This window comes from Entelurus aequoreus, linkage group LG02, assembly GCF_033978785.1.
Source record: "Entelurus aequoreus isolate RoL-2023_Sb linkage group LG02, RoL_Eaeq_v1.1, whole genome shotgun sequence".
Classification (NCBI taxonomy): domain Eukaryota; kingdom Metazoa; phylum Chordata; class Actinopteri; order Syngnathiformes; family Syngnathidae; genus Entelurus; species Entelurus aequoreus.
In genome coordinates, this window is record NC_084732.1 from 20,413,329 (window position 1) to 20,431,888 (window position 18,560).

General features: G+C 37.5%; 1 protein-coding gene across 2 annotated transcripts in view; it reads right to left on the reverse strand.

Annotated features, from left to right (window-relative positions):
• LOC133662748 (TOX high mobility group box family member 3-like) overlaps positions 1–18,357 on the reverse strand; it is a 165,773-nt gene extending 147,416 nt beyond the window's left edge. The window contains exon 1 of one of the 2 annotated variants that reach the window (XM_062066882.1): positions 17,947–18,357. In XM_062066882.1, the coding sequence (XP_061922866.1) occupies positions 17,947–18,048 (102 nt within the window). In that variant the 5' untranslated portion in view covers positions 18,049–18,357. Of the gene's footprint in view, positions 1–8,809; positions 8,949–17,946 lie in introns of those variants that run through there. The other variant, XM_062066890.1, reaches the window with a different exon arrangement.
• Between the last annotated feature and the right edge of the window lie 203 nt (positions 18,358–18,560).

An 18,560-nucleotide genomic window follows, 5' to 3' on the forward strand; every position in this document is an offset into this window, starting at 1 on the left:
GTCTACACTAAGCCGGATAACCCCTTAAACGAATAATTATTTAGCCTAAGCCCCATTTCAGCCACACTAAACCAGCGTTTAAGGTTCCCCTCCTCGGACAATTTTTTACACGGGGTAAGTGTGCCGTGTATTTCTTGAATCTCCGGCTCTTAGCTTTGTATGGACTCGTTGATCGTTTACAAACTGAGTTCGGAGAGGAAGTGACGCCAGAAAAACCGCGCCCCACACAGGAAGTGACGTCAGAAAGAACGTGCCACAGCCAGCTTCATCATAATGCGGTTTTGTAACTCGGAGCTAACCACTGGAAATATGGAGGTGAATCATCCAGACATGCCCGTGTTTCTGATTCTTCTACATGTACAGACCCTTGTGGAAATCACACATGAATACCTTAAGAGAAAGCGATTGCAGCTATTTCGGATACAACACTTCTCAGACGGCAAGAGAACTTTCGAATGTCGAGGTCAGCTGTGATTCTACTTACTGAAAAACTTTGTCCATTTTTTTCGAAGGAGAGTCAACGAGAATGCGGTCTCTTGTGGATGTGATAAAACAGGTAGTGTGTGCTTTGTATTACCTGGCCGTCGAGGGAAGACTACGGAAAACGGCGAATGCATTTGGACTGGTAAAGCAGACTGTATCAGTTATTGTCCGCCATGTATGTCGCGGACTCCACGTCTAGGTCCAGAGTATATAAAGTCGCCAAAAATTAATGGACAATGAAGGTGAAGGCAAAAGAGTGAGGAGTGTCCTGACCAGATATCTAGATCCCTAAATTAATTGATGTAAAATGTTCTTTATCACAATGTGTACTTTTACGTGTTTATTAAAGATTTGATTAATTTATGATGGCTCAGGTGTGATTCACTACAATAGGGCCCCGCAGCACACTAGATTCCAGTTAATTGAAATACCACAACACTGGATATTGTTCAGATAAGTTACATTTAAGATTTTGCACACAAAGCAACACTGGAGGTGACTATGACGTGCGCATTTTCCGCGCATGCGTATTAAGTCGCGTTGCGCCGGCGGACGAAGGCGGTCTTAAACGGTGGCATTGTTGTGTGTAGACACAGATAAGGTTAGTGGGATTTACACTGGATAACTTAGGGGGGCTTTAGGGGGGCATGCAGGTAAGGTTAACGACTTTCCTAGGGATGACGTTTCAATGCATTAAATAAATCAGATTTTCAAATAATTAGTTTGTTTCTATTTCATAGTTGGTTATACTGTGTGCAGAGATGTAACAATTACCGGTATTAGTAATAAGTTAAAATTCAGTAATATTTTATATATATTAATAATAATAATAATATTTTACATTTTAAATGCTAACATGAATACAAGAGACATTTTAACTAGACTTGGTTAAAAGATGTTAACAATTTAACAACACCGTGATAAAAATGATAACCGTTATAATGTGAGTCACAATGACCGAAAGATGAAATGTTCATATCGTTACATCCCGAACTGCGTGACCACAATTGGGGTAACAAATAGGAGTTGTTTTTAGTTGCGCCACTTTTGCAAATTTGACATTGTACAACAATGTGTCAGTTATTTTTGAAAAAAGAGCTTTTTTATTTAAAATGTGTTTCCTTGCCACATCGTGGTGCACTGACTGCAGTCTCAGTGGATCATAGATTTTAAAGTACTTTTGAATACCCATTTAAATCTCATGTCAAAACTGCATAGGTTTTAGATTGTTTCAATGTGTTTTAAGATCATAGGAAGTGTTTATGAATGTGTGAAATATAAGGCAAATCATAATGTCCAAATTTTGCCTAAATTTACTTTCTATGGGGGGTCTGGAACATAACCCCCATGATACTCAAGGGAACACTGTGCTGTTAATTATTTAATTATTAGAGTCAGGGTGTTGATTTGCCCTCAAGGACAGACCTTTAATTGTAATAGGCTGTTATTTCTGATCATGAATGCACTTTCTGTAACAATGTTTTTTTTAAATTTCATAACGGTTTGGAGTGCATTAGAAAATGGAAAGAACACTGTATATTTAAAACACTGCAGCAAAAAAACCAATGTTCTAAAAGCAGATTCAGATAACATTACTAACGTTAATGAGTTTATTGTAAACAACCGTATGGCAAGCGTAGCACCTATAAATTTCCCACCAGTAACGCAATCCATTGTTTAAAGTGCATGCAGAGTATACTGTATAACCACTCCCGGCACTTTAAATGCAGCTATAGCCATCCTGTGGAGAGGTTGATGCTGATATTGTTGACCCAATGTGAATTAGAGACGCGGGTCAGATATGAGGCCCTAATTGCAGGGGTGCTCAAACGTTCTGCCTCCAAGGGCCAAAGTAAAAAAAGGGGTCATGGCAAAAACAGCGATTTTTAAATGTAAAAACGCAAAAATCCTCAATTTAATTTAATTTGTGCAAATAACAATTAAAAATGGCAAGTAGTTAATCTTATGGACATGTCATCAATGATTGTGTGAGCTTTAGGGTTGTCCCAATATTGGAACAACCCTTATTGGAGTAGTAATGATACTCATATAAATCCGAATTGATATCAGTAGGAATCATATATACTTTTATTATTTTGTAGTATGGAATATTAGAGAAGGTTAAATCAAGTGAAATGAGTAAAACAAAGAGCAATAGTAGGTATAAAAAACACTATTTTTCATTGAATATCTGGAATGGACTTAGGCTGCCTTGAAATTGAAGTGCCCAAACTAATTCATTATTGAGTTATGATGCAGTAAGTTGACTGATGCGGATCCATTTGTTACTGGATACTTTCTAATATACTACTGCCTTGGAGACTTTTAATGTGTAAGTAATATGCAAATATAATTATTTTGATACTTGATTACATTGACAAATGTGCTGTTTTAGACTGGAATATTGTTCAATTAAGGAGACGTATTATGTATGTCTAGCTTGCGTGCTATTGTGTGTTGGTTGTTGTGTAGTTGCTAGCCCTTAGTAGCCTACCACGTTTACCTATTGTAAAGGACTTGACTAAAACACAATAAGCAACCTTGTGTGCTTATTGGGGGACAGATGTTAACTGATTAACACAAGTAGGACTTCTTGTATCAAAGATTTTACATGCAAGTCGATCCAATACTTTTTTGCTGATATCAGACCGATAGCCGAAATCAATATTGGATCGGGACACCCCTAGTGAACTTGAAAGAGGTTAGTAGGAATACACTACCGTTCAAAAGTTTGGGGTCACATTGAAATGTCCTTATTTTTGAAGGAAAAGCACTGTACTTTTCAATGAAGATAACTTTAAACTAGTCTTAACTTTAAAGAAATACACTCTATACATTGCTAATGTGGTAAATGACTATTCTATCTGCAAATGTCTGGTTTTTGGTGCAATATCTACATAGGTGTATAGAGGCCCATTTCCAGCAACTATCACTCCAGTGTTCTAATGGTACAATGTGTTTGCTCATTGGCTCACAAGGCTAGTTGATGATTAGAAAACCCTTGTGCAATCATGTTCACACATCTGAAAACAGTTTAGCTCGTTACAGAAGCTACAAAACTGACCTTCCTTTGAGCAGATTGAGTTTCTTGAGCATCACATTTGTGGGTTCAATTAAACGCTCAAAATGGCCAGAAAAAGAGAACTTTCATCTGAAACTCGACAGTCTATTCTTGTTCTTAGAAATGAAGGCTGTTCCACAAAATTGTTTGGGTGACCCCAAACTTTTGAACGGTAGTGTATGTATTACATTTGGAAAACCACCCTTTGGTGGGGCAAACTGAACGACTCGACGGGTCACATTTGCCGCCTCCCGCCTCACTTTGGGCACCCTTGGTCTATGCGTACGGCCCACGGGCCGGATCAGGCCCGCATACAGGTTTTATCCGGCCTGCGGGATGAGTTTGCTAAGTATAAAAATGAGCCGAAATTTTTGAATAGAAGAAACTGCTGTTCTAAATGTGTCCACTAGATGTCACAATAGCAATTCTTTGTATCTTTATAGATTATGCTAAATTTGTAAAAAATAAATAAATAAATAAACCACATGATGTTAGTACATCAGTCGAGGAAAATGAGCAAACTACAATTTTTTCAAAATATAATTTTTTTATAATGATAGATTGAAAATTAACACAAATGAGTTGACTGATGAACATTATCACATAATTTATTCAGAAAGAATAAACAATGACAAATAAAGGTAGAATACTATTAACCGCAACATGTGTGTGTAAAAAAAAAAAAAAAACATTATGATTTATACATTTTCATAAGGTGTTTGTTGTATTTTTAAACAAAGAAAACAATCTGAATTTGTCTTTATTTTTAATTTATCGTGCCATGATTTTACCAGTTGGGAGTAGATTTTTCTCCATGTGGCCCCCGATATAAAATGAGTTGGACACCCCTGGTCTATGCTGAGCCAGAATGTCTGCCTGTAATACATCACCTGAATCAACACTTCCCAGAAGAATAGTTACGAAGAGTAATTAAAAGCGCCCAAGTTGTGACGAGAAACCCGACGGTGTCCATGGCAGCGACCTTAACAACCGCATATCTCCAACCCCAAAAGAGATAAGCAGCGTTACATGAGTTGTTAGACTGAATGCACAGCTGCAGGTTCACAGGGACACTCGGGCGCTAATAGCATTGAGCAAACATCATCAAGGTGCTTTAAAAAGAATTTGATTTATGGAAGTCATGCATGTAGACACACATGCGTAAGATTATTATGAGATGCAGGAGCTGCGGAGTACAGTACAGTACTGAGGCACTTATAAACCTAAAATAACCCTCTCTAATGTCAGTGGGAAAATTGGGAATTTAATAAATCTGGCAAACTACATTTCCTCCTGACAGGATACAATTAAAAGACACAGTATTAAAAATAAAAAATAAAAAAAAAAGCTGTCAGTTATTCACATCTTGTACATTATCACATTTTACACGCACTCTATCTGTCAAGTGTGGGACTTGAAAAAACAACTTGCTCGGTCAAACACGCACACACACACACACACACACACTGACATTCTAGCATTTGTTACCTTCTTGAGACCTCTGAAAAATGCCTACCTCTTTAGGACCACCCTTTCTAGATTTAAAAAGATTTGTATTTACAACATTAATAATACGTACATACTATGCAAATATAATGTAAGCTTTTAGTTTTTTGTATTTTTTTTTGTTTGTAATGGGTTTTTAATCTTCATTATTTACTTGAAGTTATTACAGTATGTCTCTATATACATATTTATTTTATGTTTTTATTAATTTTGGTCAAAGGGGGCGCATTTCAATTTCTTACACACACGCTGTAATGTTGGCCAGAAGGGGAGCACTTCAAATTTTTATACACACTTGTTATTTCATATGTTGACCAGAGGGGGAGCACTTTTAAAAGCGACACACAGTCAATTTGAAAAATCCCTCCTTTTTGGTACCACCCTAATTTTTATAGATTAGATAGATTTTAATAGATTTCCCCACCAGGGGTGCAAATGAGACATTCTCTATTAGATGCAATGGTTTTCCGTATTGGGACCATGATTTATGTCCTAACTTGTTCACCGGTCCTCATATGGAAGGTACTTTTCCTTGTTGATGTCTCAAGAAGGGTAGAAATACAAGAACACACACACACACGTGCAGACAGACATGCACAAACGCTTGCAGTGCACACAGTTTTAAGTTGTGTTTGCATATGTGTAGAATGTGTGTGATGAAATGGCACCAGCTGTGTACACTGGAGGGATGCACAGGGCCCAGGACTAGAGCTAGAGCTTTAACCCTTCCCTGCTGACCGTGCAGAATGAGTGTGTGTATGTGTGTGTGTTCTTGTATTTCTACACTTCTTGGGGTATCAACAAGGAAAAGTACCTTCCATATGAGGACCTGTGAACAAGTTAGGACCCAAATCATGGTCCCAATACGGAAAACTGTTGCATCTGATAGATGAATAGGTGAAATCTATCAAAATGAGGGTGGTCCCAAAAAGGAGGGATTTTTCAAATTGACTGTGTGTCGTTTTTAAAAGTTCTCCCCCTCTGGTCAACATATGAAATAACAAGTGTGTGTAAGACATTGAAATGTGCCCACTTTGACCAAAATTAATTACAAAAATTAAATAAATATGTATATAGAAACATACTGTAATAACTTGAAGTAAATAATGAAGACTAAAAACCAATTACAAACAAAAAATAAAAATAATAATTTACTAAAAGCAGTCTTTTTTTCTCAATGTGTCGACTTTTTCCTTATAAAATTGGGAACAATTTCTCATATTCTTTCTGTTTCTGTAATATTGCAATATTTTCTCATAAAATTATTACTTTTTTATGTAAAATTATTGCTTTTTAATGCAAATTGGTGACATTAGTCATATAAAGTTCTGACTTTTATCACAATATTGCCAATTTTTTTGTTGTTCTTGTAAAATAGTGAAATTTTTTGAGTAAAATTATGACAAAAGTCAAGTAAAATTCCGATTATTATTATAATATTGCCAAAATGTTAAAGTTTTCTCATAAAATTGTGACTTTTGCCGAGTAAAATTACGACTCTTTTCATAAAAATAACAAAATGTTAAGCTTTTCTTGTAAAATTGCGACTGTCATTGAGTAAAATTCCAACTTGTATCATAATATTGCACAAATGTTCAGTTTTTCTTGTAAAATGTTGACTTGCGTTGAGTAAAATTACGACTTTTATTATAATACTGCCAAAATTCAAATTTTTTCATGTGAAATTGTGACCTTTTTCTTGTGAAATTCCAACTGATTTTTCACAAAAAGCTTTTTTATATTTTCATAGTATGTATATATTATTAATGTTGTAAATACAAATATGTATATATCCAGAAAGGGTGGTCCTAAAGAGGTAGGCAGTTTTCGGAGGTCTCAAGAAGGTAACAAATACAATAATGTGTGTGAGTGTGTGTGTGTGTGTGTGAGTGTATGTGTGTGTGTGTGTGTGTGTGTGTGTGTGTGTGTGTGTGTGTGTGTGTGTGTGTGTGTGTGTGTGTGTGTGTGTGTGTGTGTGTGTGTGTGTGTGTGTGTGTGTGTGTGTGTGTGTGTGTGTGTGTGTAGACAGGGGGCGCCTGACCCTGCTACGGTTAGGACAAAAGGTTTTGCCTCTGGGAAGGTACAGCAACTATTCAAGTGTCAGGATCAGTTTCTTTTTACAGACTCAGTAAATGCTTCAGGTAATTACAGCTGTCGCCCGTCAACTGCCTTTTTTTCCCCCCTCAGCATAACATTTATGTGATACAAGAGGATCATCACTGTAGGTGGCTAAAATTGGTTTGCTTATGGTCTTGTTCATCTCGAACATACTTAGGGATGATGCATTAAGTAAAAAAACGTGTTCATACCAGCTCGTTTTGGCTAAAACTGAGTAGGAACAAGCGGAGTATATTCAACCCCAGTCCTTAAAATGCAAATAGGAAACGAGTGCAAAAGTTTTCAACGCACAAGATTGCATTTATACGTTAACTGACTTTGATGTTGATACCAAGACAACTTCACAATAGTACCACAAAAAGCAAAAAAACCCAGCATTCAGAAAGAGACATGCTAACAAACAAAAACAACAGAGGAAACTCGGTAGGGCTGGGCGATTACACCGTACGATCGTAACTGTTATAACGATAAGGTCGATCACGGTGATCAGCTGTGAGCATATTGATTGATTGATTGATTGATTGAGACTTTTATTAGTAGGTTGCACAGTGAAGTACATATTCCGTACAATTGACCACTCTATGGTAACACCCGAATAAGTTTTTCAACTTGTTTAAGTTGGGGTCCACTTAAATTGATTCATGATACAGATATACATGATACATGATATAGCATAGCTATAAACCAGTGTTTTTCAACCACTGTGCCGTGGCACACTAGTGAGCCATGAGATACAGTCTGGTGTGCCGTGGGAGATTATCTAATTTCACCTATTTGGGTTAAAAATATTTTCTGCAATCCAGTAATAATAATCTGCAAATGATGTGTTGTTGTTGAGTGTCTGTACTGTCTAGAACTCGGCAGAGTAACCGTGTAATACTCTTCCATATCAGTAGGTGGCAGCCGTTAGCTAATTGATTTGTAGATGTCGGAAACAGCGGGAGGCAGCGTGCAGGTAAAAAAGTGTCTAATGCTTAAACCAAAAATAACAAAAGGTGAGTGCCCCTAAGAAAAGGCATTGAAGTTTAGGGAAGGCTATGCAGAACGAAACTAAAACTGAACTGGCTACAAAGTAAACAAAAACAGAATGCTGGACGACAGCAAAGACTTACTGTGGAGCAAAGACGGCGTCCACTATGTACACCCGAACATGACATGACAATCAACAATGTCCCCACAAAGAAGGATAAAAACAACTGAAATATTCTTGATTGGTAAAACAAAGTAGATGCGGGAAATATCGCTCAAAGGAAGACATGAAACTGCTACAGGAAATACCAAAAAAAGAGAAAAAGCCACCAAAATAGGAGCGCAAGACAAGAACTAAAACACTACGCACGGGAAAACACCAAAAAACTCAAAATAAGTCATGGCGTGATCTGACAGTACACCTACTTTGAGACGAGAGCTATATTGATGCATGGTTGGTTATGGATTAAAGTCATATCCAATGATTGCGACAACGATTTTTTACTGTCAACTGAGTTTTGTTTTTTAAAGATTTCTGCTGGTGGTGTGTTCAACGCAAAAAATGTGCCTTGGCTCAAAAAAGGTTGAAAAACCCTGCTATAGACAACATATAAGAACAGATGTGTTCAAGTTGCTAACAACGACTTGTTGGCGGCATGTTTTGCAGATTACCGTTATTTAATCCAAACCAAAGCCAAACAAAGGAGTTCCTCGTCCCTCTTTTTGGCACCAATGCCGCTTCTGGTTTTGCTGGATTAGCTTCCATTGTGCTCTCCGTCCGTCTCTGCTAGTAGCAAACTGCGACATCCAGACCCCCACCGGCTCTCGTCGTAAAGTTCTTTCAAGTGATGTAAAAATGCAACTGCAGAGCAGCAGTCTAGCTGCAGTTACATCAGCAGCAGCCCAGACATTAGAATTGCAATATAAATTATAGAGTATTATATTGTACAATTGACACTACGACATATATTGTTATATATCACACAGCACTAGTCACAGCTAACATTTTGTATCTTTTGTACAAAATTTTAATTGATTGATTGACACTTTTATTAGTAGATTGCAAAGGAAGAGAATACATTATATGAAACAGTACAGTTTACACAGTACAGTACAAATTCCGTACAATTGACCACTAAATGGTAACACCCGAATAAGTTTTTCAACTTGTTTAAGTCGGGGTCCACGTTAATCAATTCATGGTAGAAGGGTTAGCATCTCTGTAAGTGGTGGTAAGACTCCTTTTATTGTCCAAGTAAGGCTGCACGATTAATCCACACCGAATCGACATTGAGGTTTTTATTAGTGCGATAACGGCTGTGGTGTGTTTGTTGTTTGTTTGTTTTACCGGCATGTGAGTGACAGACATGTTTGCCAAAAAGAGAAGATATTTTGCCAGAGATTTTTGCGACTCGCTAGTAAGAAGTTCCGCAAAGTAACAAAATTTAGGAGGAAAAAAAATATGATTACAGGGCCGAATGTCCCGTTGTGTTGATTATTCAGCTTTAAAATCGGATGGGCAATATGAGCCCATCAACATGGAGGAACTCGCGAGAATGCCGTGATCACATGATGGCAACAAGAAAAAAGACACTTTGTTTTTCCAACTGGGAAAAAAAAAATCCACTTAAAGATGTTCAATGTTTATTTAAATTACAATTGTATTCGTTTCTTTATTTATTGGGGACAAGAAAGTTATTTACATTCCAATTACAGTGCAATGGTAAAGAAGTCCACAGTAATGAGAAATACAAGTTGAAATCCTTTTCAATAGTTACTTGCATTATTATTATTATTATATATTGTGATTACATTACATTATGAATAAAGTATAGATTTTATTGATGATTTTTTCAGTTTAGGAGCATGATGTCGACAAAAGCTCTGGGTCTGTCTGCAAAAAGGTCTTGAAAGTAAATTATCGCATATTGTTCTAATGTGTGGCAACCACAAACAAGAATATGTTGATTGACAGTCCAAAAGTAACATGTTTCCTTTACTTGTTATTTTCGCTTTTTTTTGTTTTGCATTCATACGTATAAAAATATATTGGAGAGAAAAATGGCAATTAGTTTTTTTCTCCAAATCGTGCAGCCCTACATTCTATTATTAAGCTGTTAACGGTTTACGGTTTACCTCTTCAAATGAAAACGAGCTAACAAGCCAGCTGATGCCAAACTGATTACTTTAATTTGGACAGTGTTACAGCTAATGTTCCTAGGATTTTGAGAGTTAGCATGAACTAACTCCCCTTTTAGCATCTCGGTGTTAAACTGTTTCTGTATTATGTCATAAAATGGGTACTTGGTGACCAGTGATTTGAACAGCTAATGTGTTGCATCTAATCGTACGTTTTTTCAAAGTCAATCAATCAAAGTTTACTTATACAGCCCTAAATCACGAGTGTCTCAAAGGGCTGTACAAGCCACAACTCAGATCCCACAAACTACATACTTTATGATATATGTATTGTACGAAAAAGCAAATGGGGCCACTACACTGGCCATTTTCTTCCCTGGCTGCTACCATTTTTTTGTGTGTCCATGTCTGGTAGGGTAGTGGTTCACGCTGTCTTTCGGGCAGTCGATGCGAGTTTAATTCTAAGCCAGTGCCCAAAAACCCAATCATTGGAGTTCTCCAGTTATTTCAAGCCTAGATAAACAGGACAGAACAGAACAGCTCTAAAACAACTATTGTATACATTTAGTTACAGTTTTTCGTAGTATTGCCCCCCTTGCCCCCCTACTTCACTTGCAACAGTCACTACATGTTGGTCCATGCGATTCAGCACTGCTAGTATTCATGTTCACTCAGGCATTAACGCCAGAGCAGGTGAAGAGTTTGCGAGAACATCTGTTGGTAATTTCAATCTCTCTGCGCCTGGAGGCAATGAAATCCCACACTAAATGGATACTGTATCTGAAACATTATTAAACCTGTAGAAAAAAAAGTGAGGGGGTACCAGATGGTCAAAATATGGGAGGAGGGGGGTAACACTGGGTCTCTTTCATAGAAACCATTTGAGTTGATCACATTCTGCTTTTGCAAAAAAAAACAAAAAAAACTACCATAAAGCCAGACAAACCCAAACAGCTCCTTGTCTTCGTCTTCTAATGTTTGCGCAGAGAAACCACATAACCTTCACTTTCTCCCGTAGTGTGCATTACGGATTCAGACAAATGAAAAGCTGCATGCATGAAAATAAACTCTAGTGGGCTCACTTATTTACGGTTGTTACAAAAGCCATCGAGGGCAGCTCTTTTACACGTTGCACTGACTGCAACCAGGTGTTGCTCCACATGCTCCACAGATGCAATAAAAGTGTGAGTGCCAATTCTGAGCTGCCAAAGCAAAGACCAATCGGTGAAGAACAAATGTGTCAACGTGGACAACCTCACTTTCCGTTAAATGTAACATAATAAGCCTGTGTACCTGGAACCTCCAAATAACGTTACTTTAGAAAACAATGTCCATTACCAATGGGCATATGACTAAATGTCTTGATTGATATAAAAAATGGTGATATTATTAACAGAATTGGAAAATCTCTTATTGCATGTTTGGAACTACTGTATTAATGTTACCGTTTAATTGACAACTTAACATTGGGTACATTTGCAGTTCTGGATGGAGCTTAGCTTTCCATAGCTAACATCATGTTTTGTTTTTCTTCAGGGACTCACTCAACAGCGCCTCTGCTGGTTGCACTCAAGTCGTCCACTGGATTTTTTTCTGAATCAGTTGTTTTAAAACTCCTTCAATTTCACACATGAGACAGTACATTAAACAATTAATGTACGGGAATCTAAATAATTCCTTCTAAAGTAAACTTGCCACCAAAGAATCCAAACTGCATGTAGAGATAATGCAAAGTTACTCGCGTGGAATTATTATTATACAGTGGTACATCAACTTTTGATTGCCTTAACTTTTGATTAACGTGAGTCTCTCAGCTTTTTGTTATGCTTTAAGTTGCAAACATACCTTGAGTTACGAGTGTTTTCACCGTCAGTTGAAGTAACAGTTGCAACAGGGTTGTGCCGTTTGAGCAATAAAAAAGTCACACGTTGTTAAAGTTAAAGTACCACTGATCAGTGTTTCCCACACATTCATTTATTTGTGGCGGCCCGCCACGAAAGAATTACGTCCGCCACAAATAAAATAAAATTAAAATATATATATATATATATATATATATATATTTTTTTTTTTTTTTTTTTTTTTTTTTTTTTTTGTAATTTTTTTTTTGTCCTGTCCAGCTTCTAAGGCAAATCATATAGTTGATGTAGATGCCCATATAGGCTGTTCAGATTTACTTTACAAAAGACAAGTGTAGGATACTTCTCTTGTTGCCTTATTTGTATTTCACCACTACTGTTTTCTGTTTATTTGTTACTGACTGTGGCAGGACACGTCTGCCTCTGTTTCACTTTATGTTGCTGGTAAATAATATGGTTGTAGTAGTAGGCTAAAGTTAAATTATTTAGTATGCACTAATTAAAGGGGCAGAGCTTTAAGAGACATTTTAGCTTTTATATTTTATAAGATATATTTTTTGTAAGAACCACAATTAATAAATATATTTCAGTGAATAACTTATTGTTCAAATATGTATATAAATATGTACATAAAGTGTTGTAATTATATTGTAAAATGGATGGATGGATGGATGGACGTTTAAAACAAAACTGTTATTATTAATTAGTAAGTATACATTTTTTGAGCCTTTTTAGAGAAAATCATATCATTGTAGTAAATAATGCAAATTACTCGATGATGTCATGGTGACCACGCCCATAGCCAAGCCCCCATCGCCACAGGTATCTTGGCAGTTTATGGGAAACACTGACTGATAGTCACACACACACTAGGAGTGGTGAAATTACCCTCTGTATTTAACCCATCCCCTTGTTCCACCCCCTGGGAGGTGAGAGGAGCAGTGAGCAGCAGCAGTGGCTGTGCTCGGGAATCATTTTGGTGATTTAACTCCCAATTCCAACCCTTGATGCTGGGAGGTAATGGGTCCCATTTTTATAGTCTTTGGTATGAACTTGGTTTGAACTCACGACCTACCAATCTCAGGGCGGACGCTCTAACCACAAGGCCACTGAGCAGGTCTTTGTTACTGCTTTGCTTGAATAAAAAGCCAAAAGTTGTGATTACAACTGTCGCAACTGAGAAAGTTAGTGCAAAAGATAAGCGGAAGACTAATTTAAAAAAACAAACCAATAAAAATACATTGTACCGGTTAGCAGCCTACCTGGTGAGTCAGCCCCAATGCAGCATTGACAATGCGCATCACACAAGCTGCAGCTAGTCTGCGGCGTGCAGCCACAAACATCCAAACAACGAACATTTATCCACAACAATATTGAGAAGCTGTGTTTGACGTGTTTCAATGTGTTCTGTCTCGTCCCGACTCAACAAACTGGACGTTCAAGCATTACCTTTGGTACACATCACTTGACTTCTCCGGTGCGTCATTCAAATATGTCCGTGTCCACATTCACAGTTCACGTAAAGTGTGTAAGGGTGTTATGCAAAGCCCACGACTCACTTCTCCCACCCTGTTGTGTTGAAGGTAATTGTCGCTGTCTAACTTCAGACGCGGGGTGTGAAATCGCACAGTTTCAGCAACATCCCTCTTTGTCGGGATCAGTGTAAAAAGGCACAGGTGTGATCAACTGTTATTTTTCAGGATCTCTGATTGACTGAGGCTATGTTTAACACCAACATTGCACTCCAATTTCACACGGTAAAACTTCAGGGGCATTCGACGAGACAGATTTGATAAAAGAGCATGACAATGAAAGTTGAACACGTGTCTTGTTTAATCCAAAAATATTTCATGAGGCATTTTTTTTTCTTTTGTGTGAATTGTGGCACGATCTTCCTTCATCTCATCTTCATTAGTCACGACTCGAGTGCCTAATTAACTCGGTGTCACTCTTTGGATTTCTCTGAACCACTGATGTCTCCAAATGTGCCTCTGAGTCCTTCCATCTCTGTCGTCATTAAGGTTGAATAGTCTCCGCGCTGCCGCTTTGAAAACATATCGCCAGTTTAGGAATTGGGAAAAATCAAATGCGAGTAGTTACTAAAGAGCCTGCCACTGTGTATAAATAGATTTAAAAGTGCTCTGCTTAACGCCGCACGAGTGCAAACTCTCAGTGGGGTGTGTGATGATTTGAATGATACATGCAAAGTGGAGAATTTGTTCACCATGCAAACAGCATTGTAATTAGCACCAAACACTATAGCTCCAGCACCATCACTCTTTTTCCAGCATAACTGGTGGAGATATATCGGGTAATATCACACCCCTCCTCTTCCCTCTTTTTGCATTGAGACCAATTAACCGTTATACAGTATATGATTACACTTGACCTGGGGAATTTGCAGGAAAAAAGAGACTTACAATAAATCAAAGAGGCTGATGAAGACATGATGAAATCATACACATATGACAACTTGGACTAAGAATGAAGCTGATGAAACACTACGACAAATCCGGCAACTGTATGGAGCGACATTAGATGGACCCCAATAACCTAGAGGTTGTTACGGTGGACTATTGTTTTTTTAGGGGGGTAGGGGACGGGAAGAGGGCGACAGCAGTTGTGAGATTGTTTTTATGTCAGGGTGATGGATGGCGGCATGGTCCAATGGTTCAAATGTTACACCGCTGACATCATATCACAAAAGCAGTGGCTTATGTAACAATGTGAGGCTAATAAACATACCACAACTCCCCGCTCATGCTTTACAAGCATTTATGTGTGCAAAGTGAGTAAAAAAAAATGTTAATGGAGAACGTCACTTGCTCCATTAGTTATAGTTTAAACCCCCAACTCAGGTCGGATACCAAATATGCGAGCACTCTTTATTTTTAATCAAATATATAACAGCAATACTCTAATGCTCTAAACTACACTTCAATGTTGTGAGGCAATTGAGGTGTCTTTCAACTGTGGTTGTTTTTAAAGGGCTTTATAAATAAAGTTGGTATGGTATGGTATGGTATAAAAGGGGGCACTGCATGGCTACAACCAGCAGAGGCGCTGTTGAGTTTGTCTCAAATAGTTCGCAATCGAAACAACAACAACAGGGATGTCATCCATCAATCTAATCCTTCAGGCACATTCTACATTCAAAATTCATAAAAGGGCAAGAAACTAAGGCTGTAAATCTTTGCTCACCACACAATTTGATTTGATTCTTGAGGGTAACGATTCTATTCAGAATCGATTCTCAATTCAAAACGATTCTCGATTCAAAAATCAATACTTTTTTTATAACATTCGGTGCCAGTTCTACGACTAACTACATTACTCCATAAAATAGATAAACAGCTCTGATAAATGTATATATTACCTAAAATAAAAACAGTTTTGTTTGATAAGATTCTACCCAAACTTTTACTAAAGTGGCGAGACAGGACACATTTTGGGGGGAAAAAAATCTCTAAATGGATTTTTTTTGGTATCAATTACGATTTGTTACAAGAATCGCGATTCATTGGAAAACCATTTTTTTAACACCCCTACAAGAAACCATATTTGGTTAATACTAGCACAAGAACTAGGTTTTAACGTGAAGATGACAACATTGTAAAAACAATCCCAAATTCACGCTGAGCTGCAAAAAAAAGGCCGATAATGACGTTTTCTACAAACCCAAAAACACATTTATTAATATGTTACTCTGCAGATATTTGGATGGACGATTGGGGGTTGTAGGAGTAATTTGTTCCTGCTGGTCATAGTTAAATGTCCAAATTCATGATTAAATTAGGGTTCTGGCGTCGTTTTGAATTTACAGTCATCCCTCGCCATATTGTGCTTCAAATATTGCGGCTTCACCACATTAGGGATTTTTTTTTTTAAGTCTATTTTTATAAAGCATATTCTACCATTTTTTTGGTCAGAAATTAAACATTTTCAAGCATGACGTGGCTAATTAACTAAAAATATTAATTATCCAGTAGTATTGGCCACCAGAGAACACCAAACCAATCACAGCGTGTTGTTCAGTATCGTGGTCACTGATTGGCTTAGCCTTAGGCAGCGTTACTCTACTGCAATAAACAATGTTTAGTGTGACTAAAAAGTATTATTGCATGTCTAGATGGCTCCCATTATGTTTGAAAACATATTTAGAAGACAGTAAACAAGTTTGTTATGCTCTCGGCTAGCTATGAAAATATTTGATTCATAACTAATGACTCCTACTTCACGGAAATTAATTTATCACAGAGCGATAAGATTAAGATTAATTAAGATTAAAGTACCAATGATTGTCACACACACATTAGATGTGGTGAAATTTGTCCTCTGCATTTGACCCATCCCCTTGGGGAGCAGTGGGCAGCAGCGGCGCCGCGCCCGGGAATCATTAAACGAGAGACGACTGTATTCCCGCTGTGTTTTTGCTTTCGATTTCAAAAACCACACTGTTGTAGTATAAAAGAGTGATCAAAAGTTGTTTATTTTTACTGTTTTGGTTAAAAATTCCCACATAAACTTTGAAAATGTCCACCAAAAGCACAAAAAGAACTATTTCAGCGTAGAACGCCAATGCTAACTGAAAATCGCATTCTACTGGGTTATCATTATAGTAAATACCGTAAAAACCATAAATAAGTAATATAAGGGTGCTGAAAAAAATCTATTCACATACGTATAGCGATACTTATGTCATTACGATACCAAATCGATTGATGATTTTCAAGAATAGATTCAAATGTATATTTTTTTAAGAATCTGTTTTTAAAAATAAGTGTTTTAGGCCATGCCTGCATTTGTAACCTGTAACCCGTTTTGAACGGGTTTTATTACCATTTATATACCAAATAAAAAAATAAGAATCGTTTTTAATCAAAAAATCGCGTTGAATCGAGAACCGCCCTGAGAATCGAAATCGAATCGTGAGTTGTTGTAACATTCACATCCATAGTAATAAACATTGCGGTTTCTTAAATAGGCAGGTAAAATATATTTTTCACCCTTATATTGTTTAAGGTAAACAACTGCCAGAGTATTCTAATGACTACCTTATTATTAGACTTAGACAAACTTTAATGATCCACAAGGGAAATTGTTCCACACAGTAGCTCAGTTACAAAGGATGGAAAGTGTAAGGATGGAAAGGATAATGCAGGTATAAAGTAGATTAAAAATGTACCGTAGTAGCAATATGAAATATAACATATATGTACTATTTACATTTTATATATGCAGTATATGATATATACTGATATATTATGTATTACATATATATTTTATATATGTAATATATAATATATATATACATATATTACATATATGTAATATTTACATATTATATATGCAGTATATGATATATACTGATGTATGATGCATAATATACTGTATACATAATATGTAAATATTACATATATGTTATATTTTATATTGCTACCACGGTACATTATGAGTCATAATTTGAATACAACAACTATTGCTGTACCTTATTGTTATGATACAACAATACAACTATAACTATATGACACAAACTACTTATTCTAGTGCAGTAGTAGTACTTTGTGTTGTTTCTGCATCACTTCTGCAGCAGTGCAATTGTCTTTGACTATAATATCACTCCTATATCACTAATCACATTTGGAACATGTATGCATGTTTTTGTTAATGCACCCTGCAAAGAAAGAAAGTAAAAGTTTGTAGAAACAAGCTCAATGAAGTGTCGGGGTTTAAGGTACTGTCTAAAGTGGTACACTGGTGGAGTTAATTGCACTAACGTAGTGAAAAATCAAACCAAGCAGCCAAGCTCACCTTGTTAAAGTTGTAGTAGCCCAAACAATGGGCGAAATCCAGGTTAGGCGGCTCTCCGGGAATAGAATTTCCACCGGCATTGGGATAAAAACGTACATCCATGATGTGCGAGGGGATAGAGGGGTTCCGCGCGGCTGTGGCGCACCGAGCAACGGCGGTACCTTTCGGTCTAAAAATCCAAGCGCACCCTCGGAGAGACAAACGGCGGAGCTCGGCGGTAGTCTCGCAGACGTGTACGTTTGTTTTATTCCACCTCTACGCCCGCTTCATCCCCGTGGAAGTCCAGAGAGATGTTCCGTCATGGAGCGGCGGTTGGATACAAAAGACCGGCAGTAAGTGAGTGACTGAGCGGGCAAGTGAGTGAGCAAGGTCCACCTCCCTCTGGTTGTAAACCCCCCACCCAACCCCCGGCTCAGATGTAGCGAAGACAGTGATAAAAAGTCCCCGTAAAAGTTACTCCCCCATTCCTCGGCGCTCCTTTGCACCTTGATTGGCGAGCCAGAAGTAGCCAAGCCAGCCGGAGTAGCACCGAAAATAAGTGAAAGGACGCTCGACTTGGGTGCATGGATGTGATGTTTCTGAAGCAGTCCAGCCTCCTTCTGCCCCACTAAAGG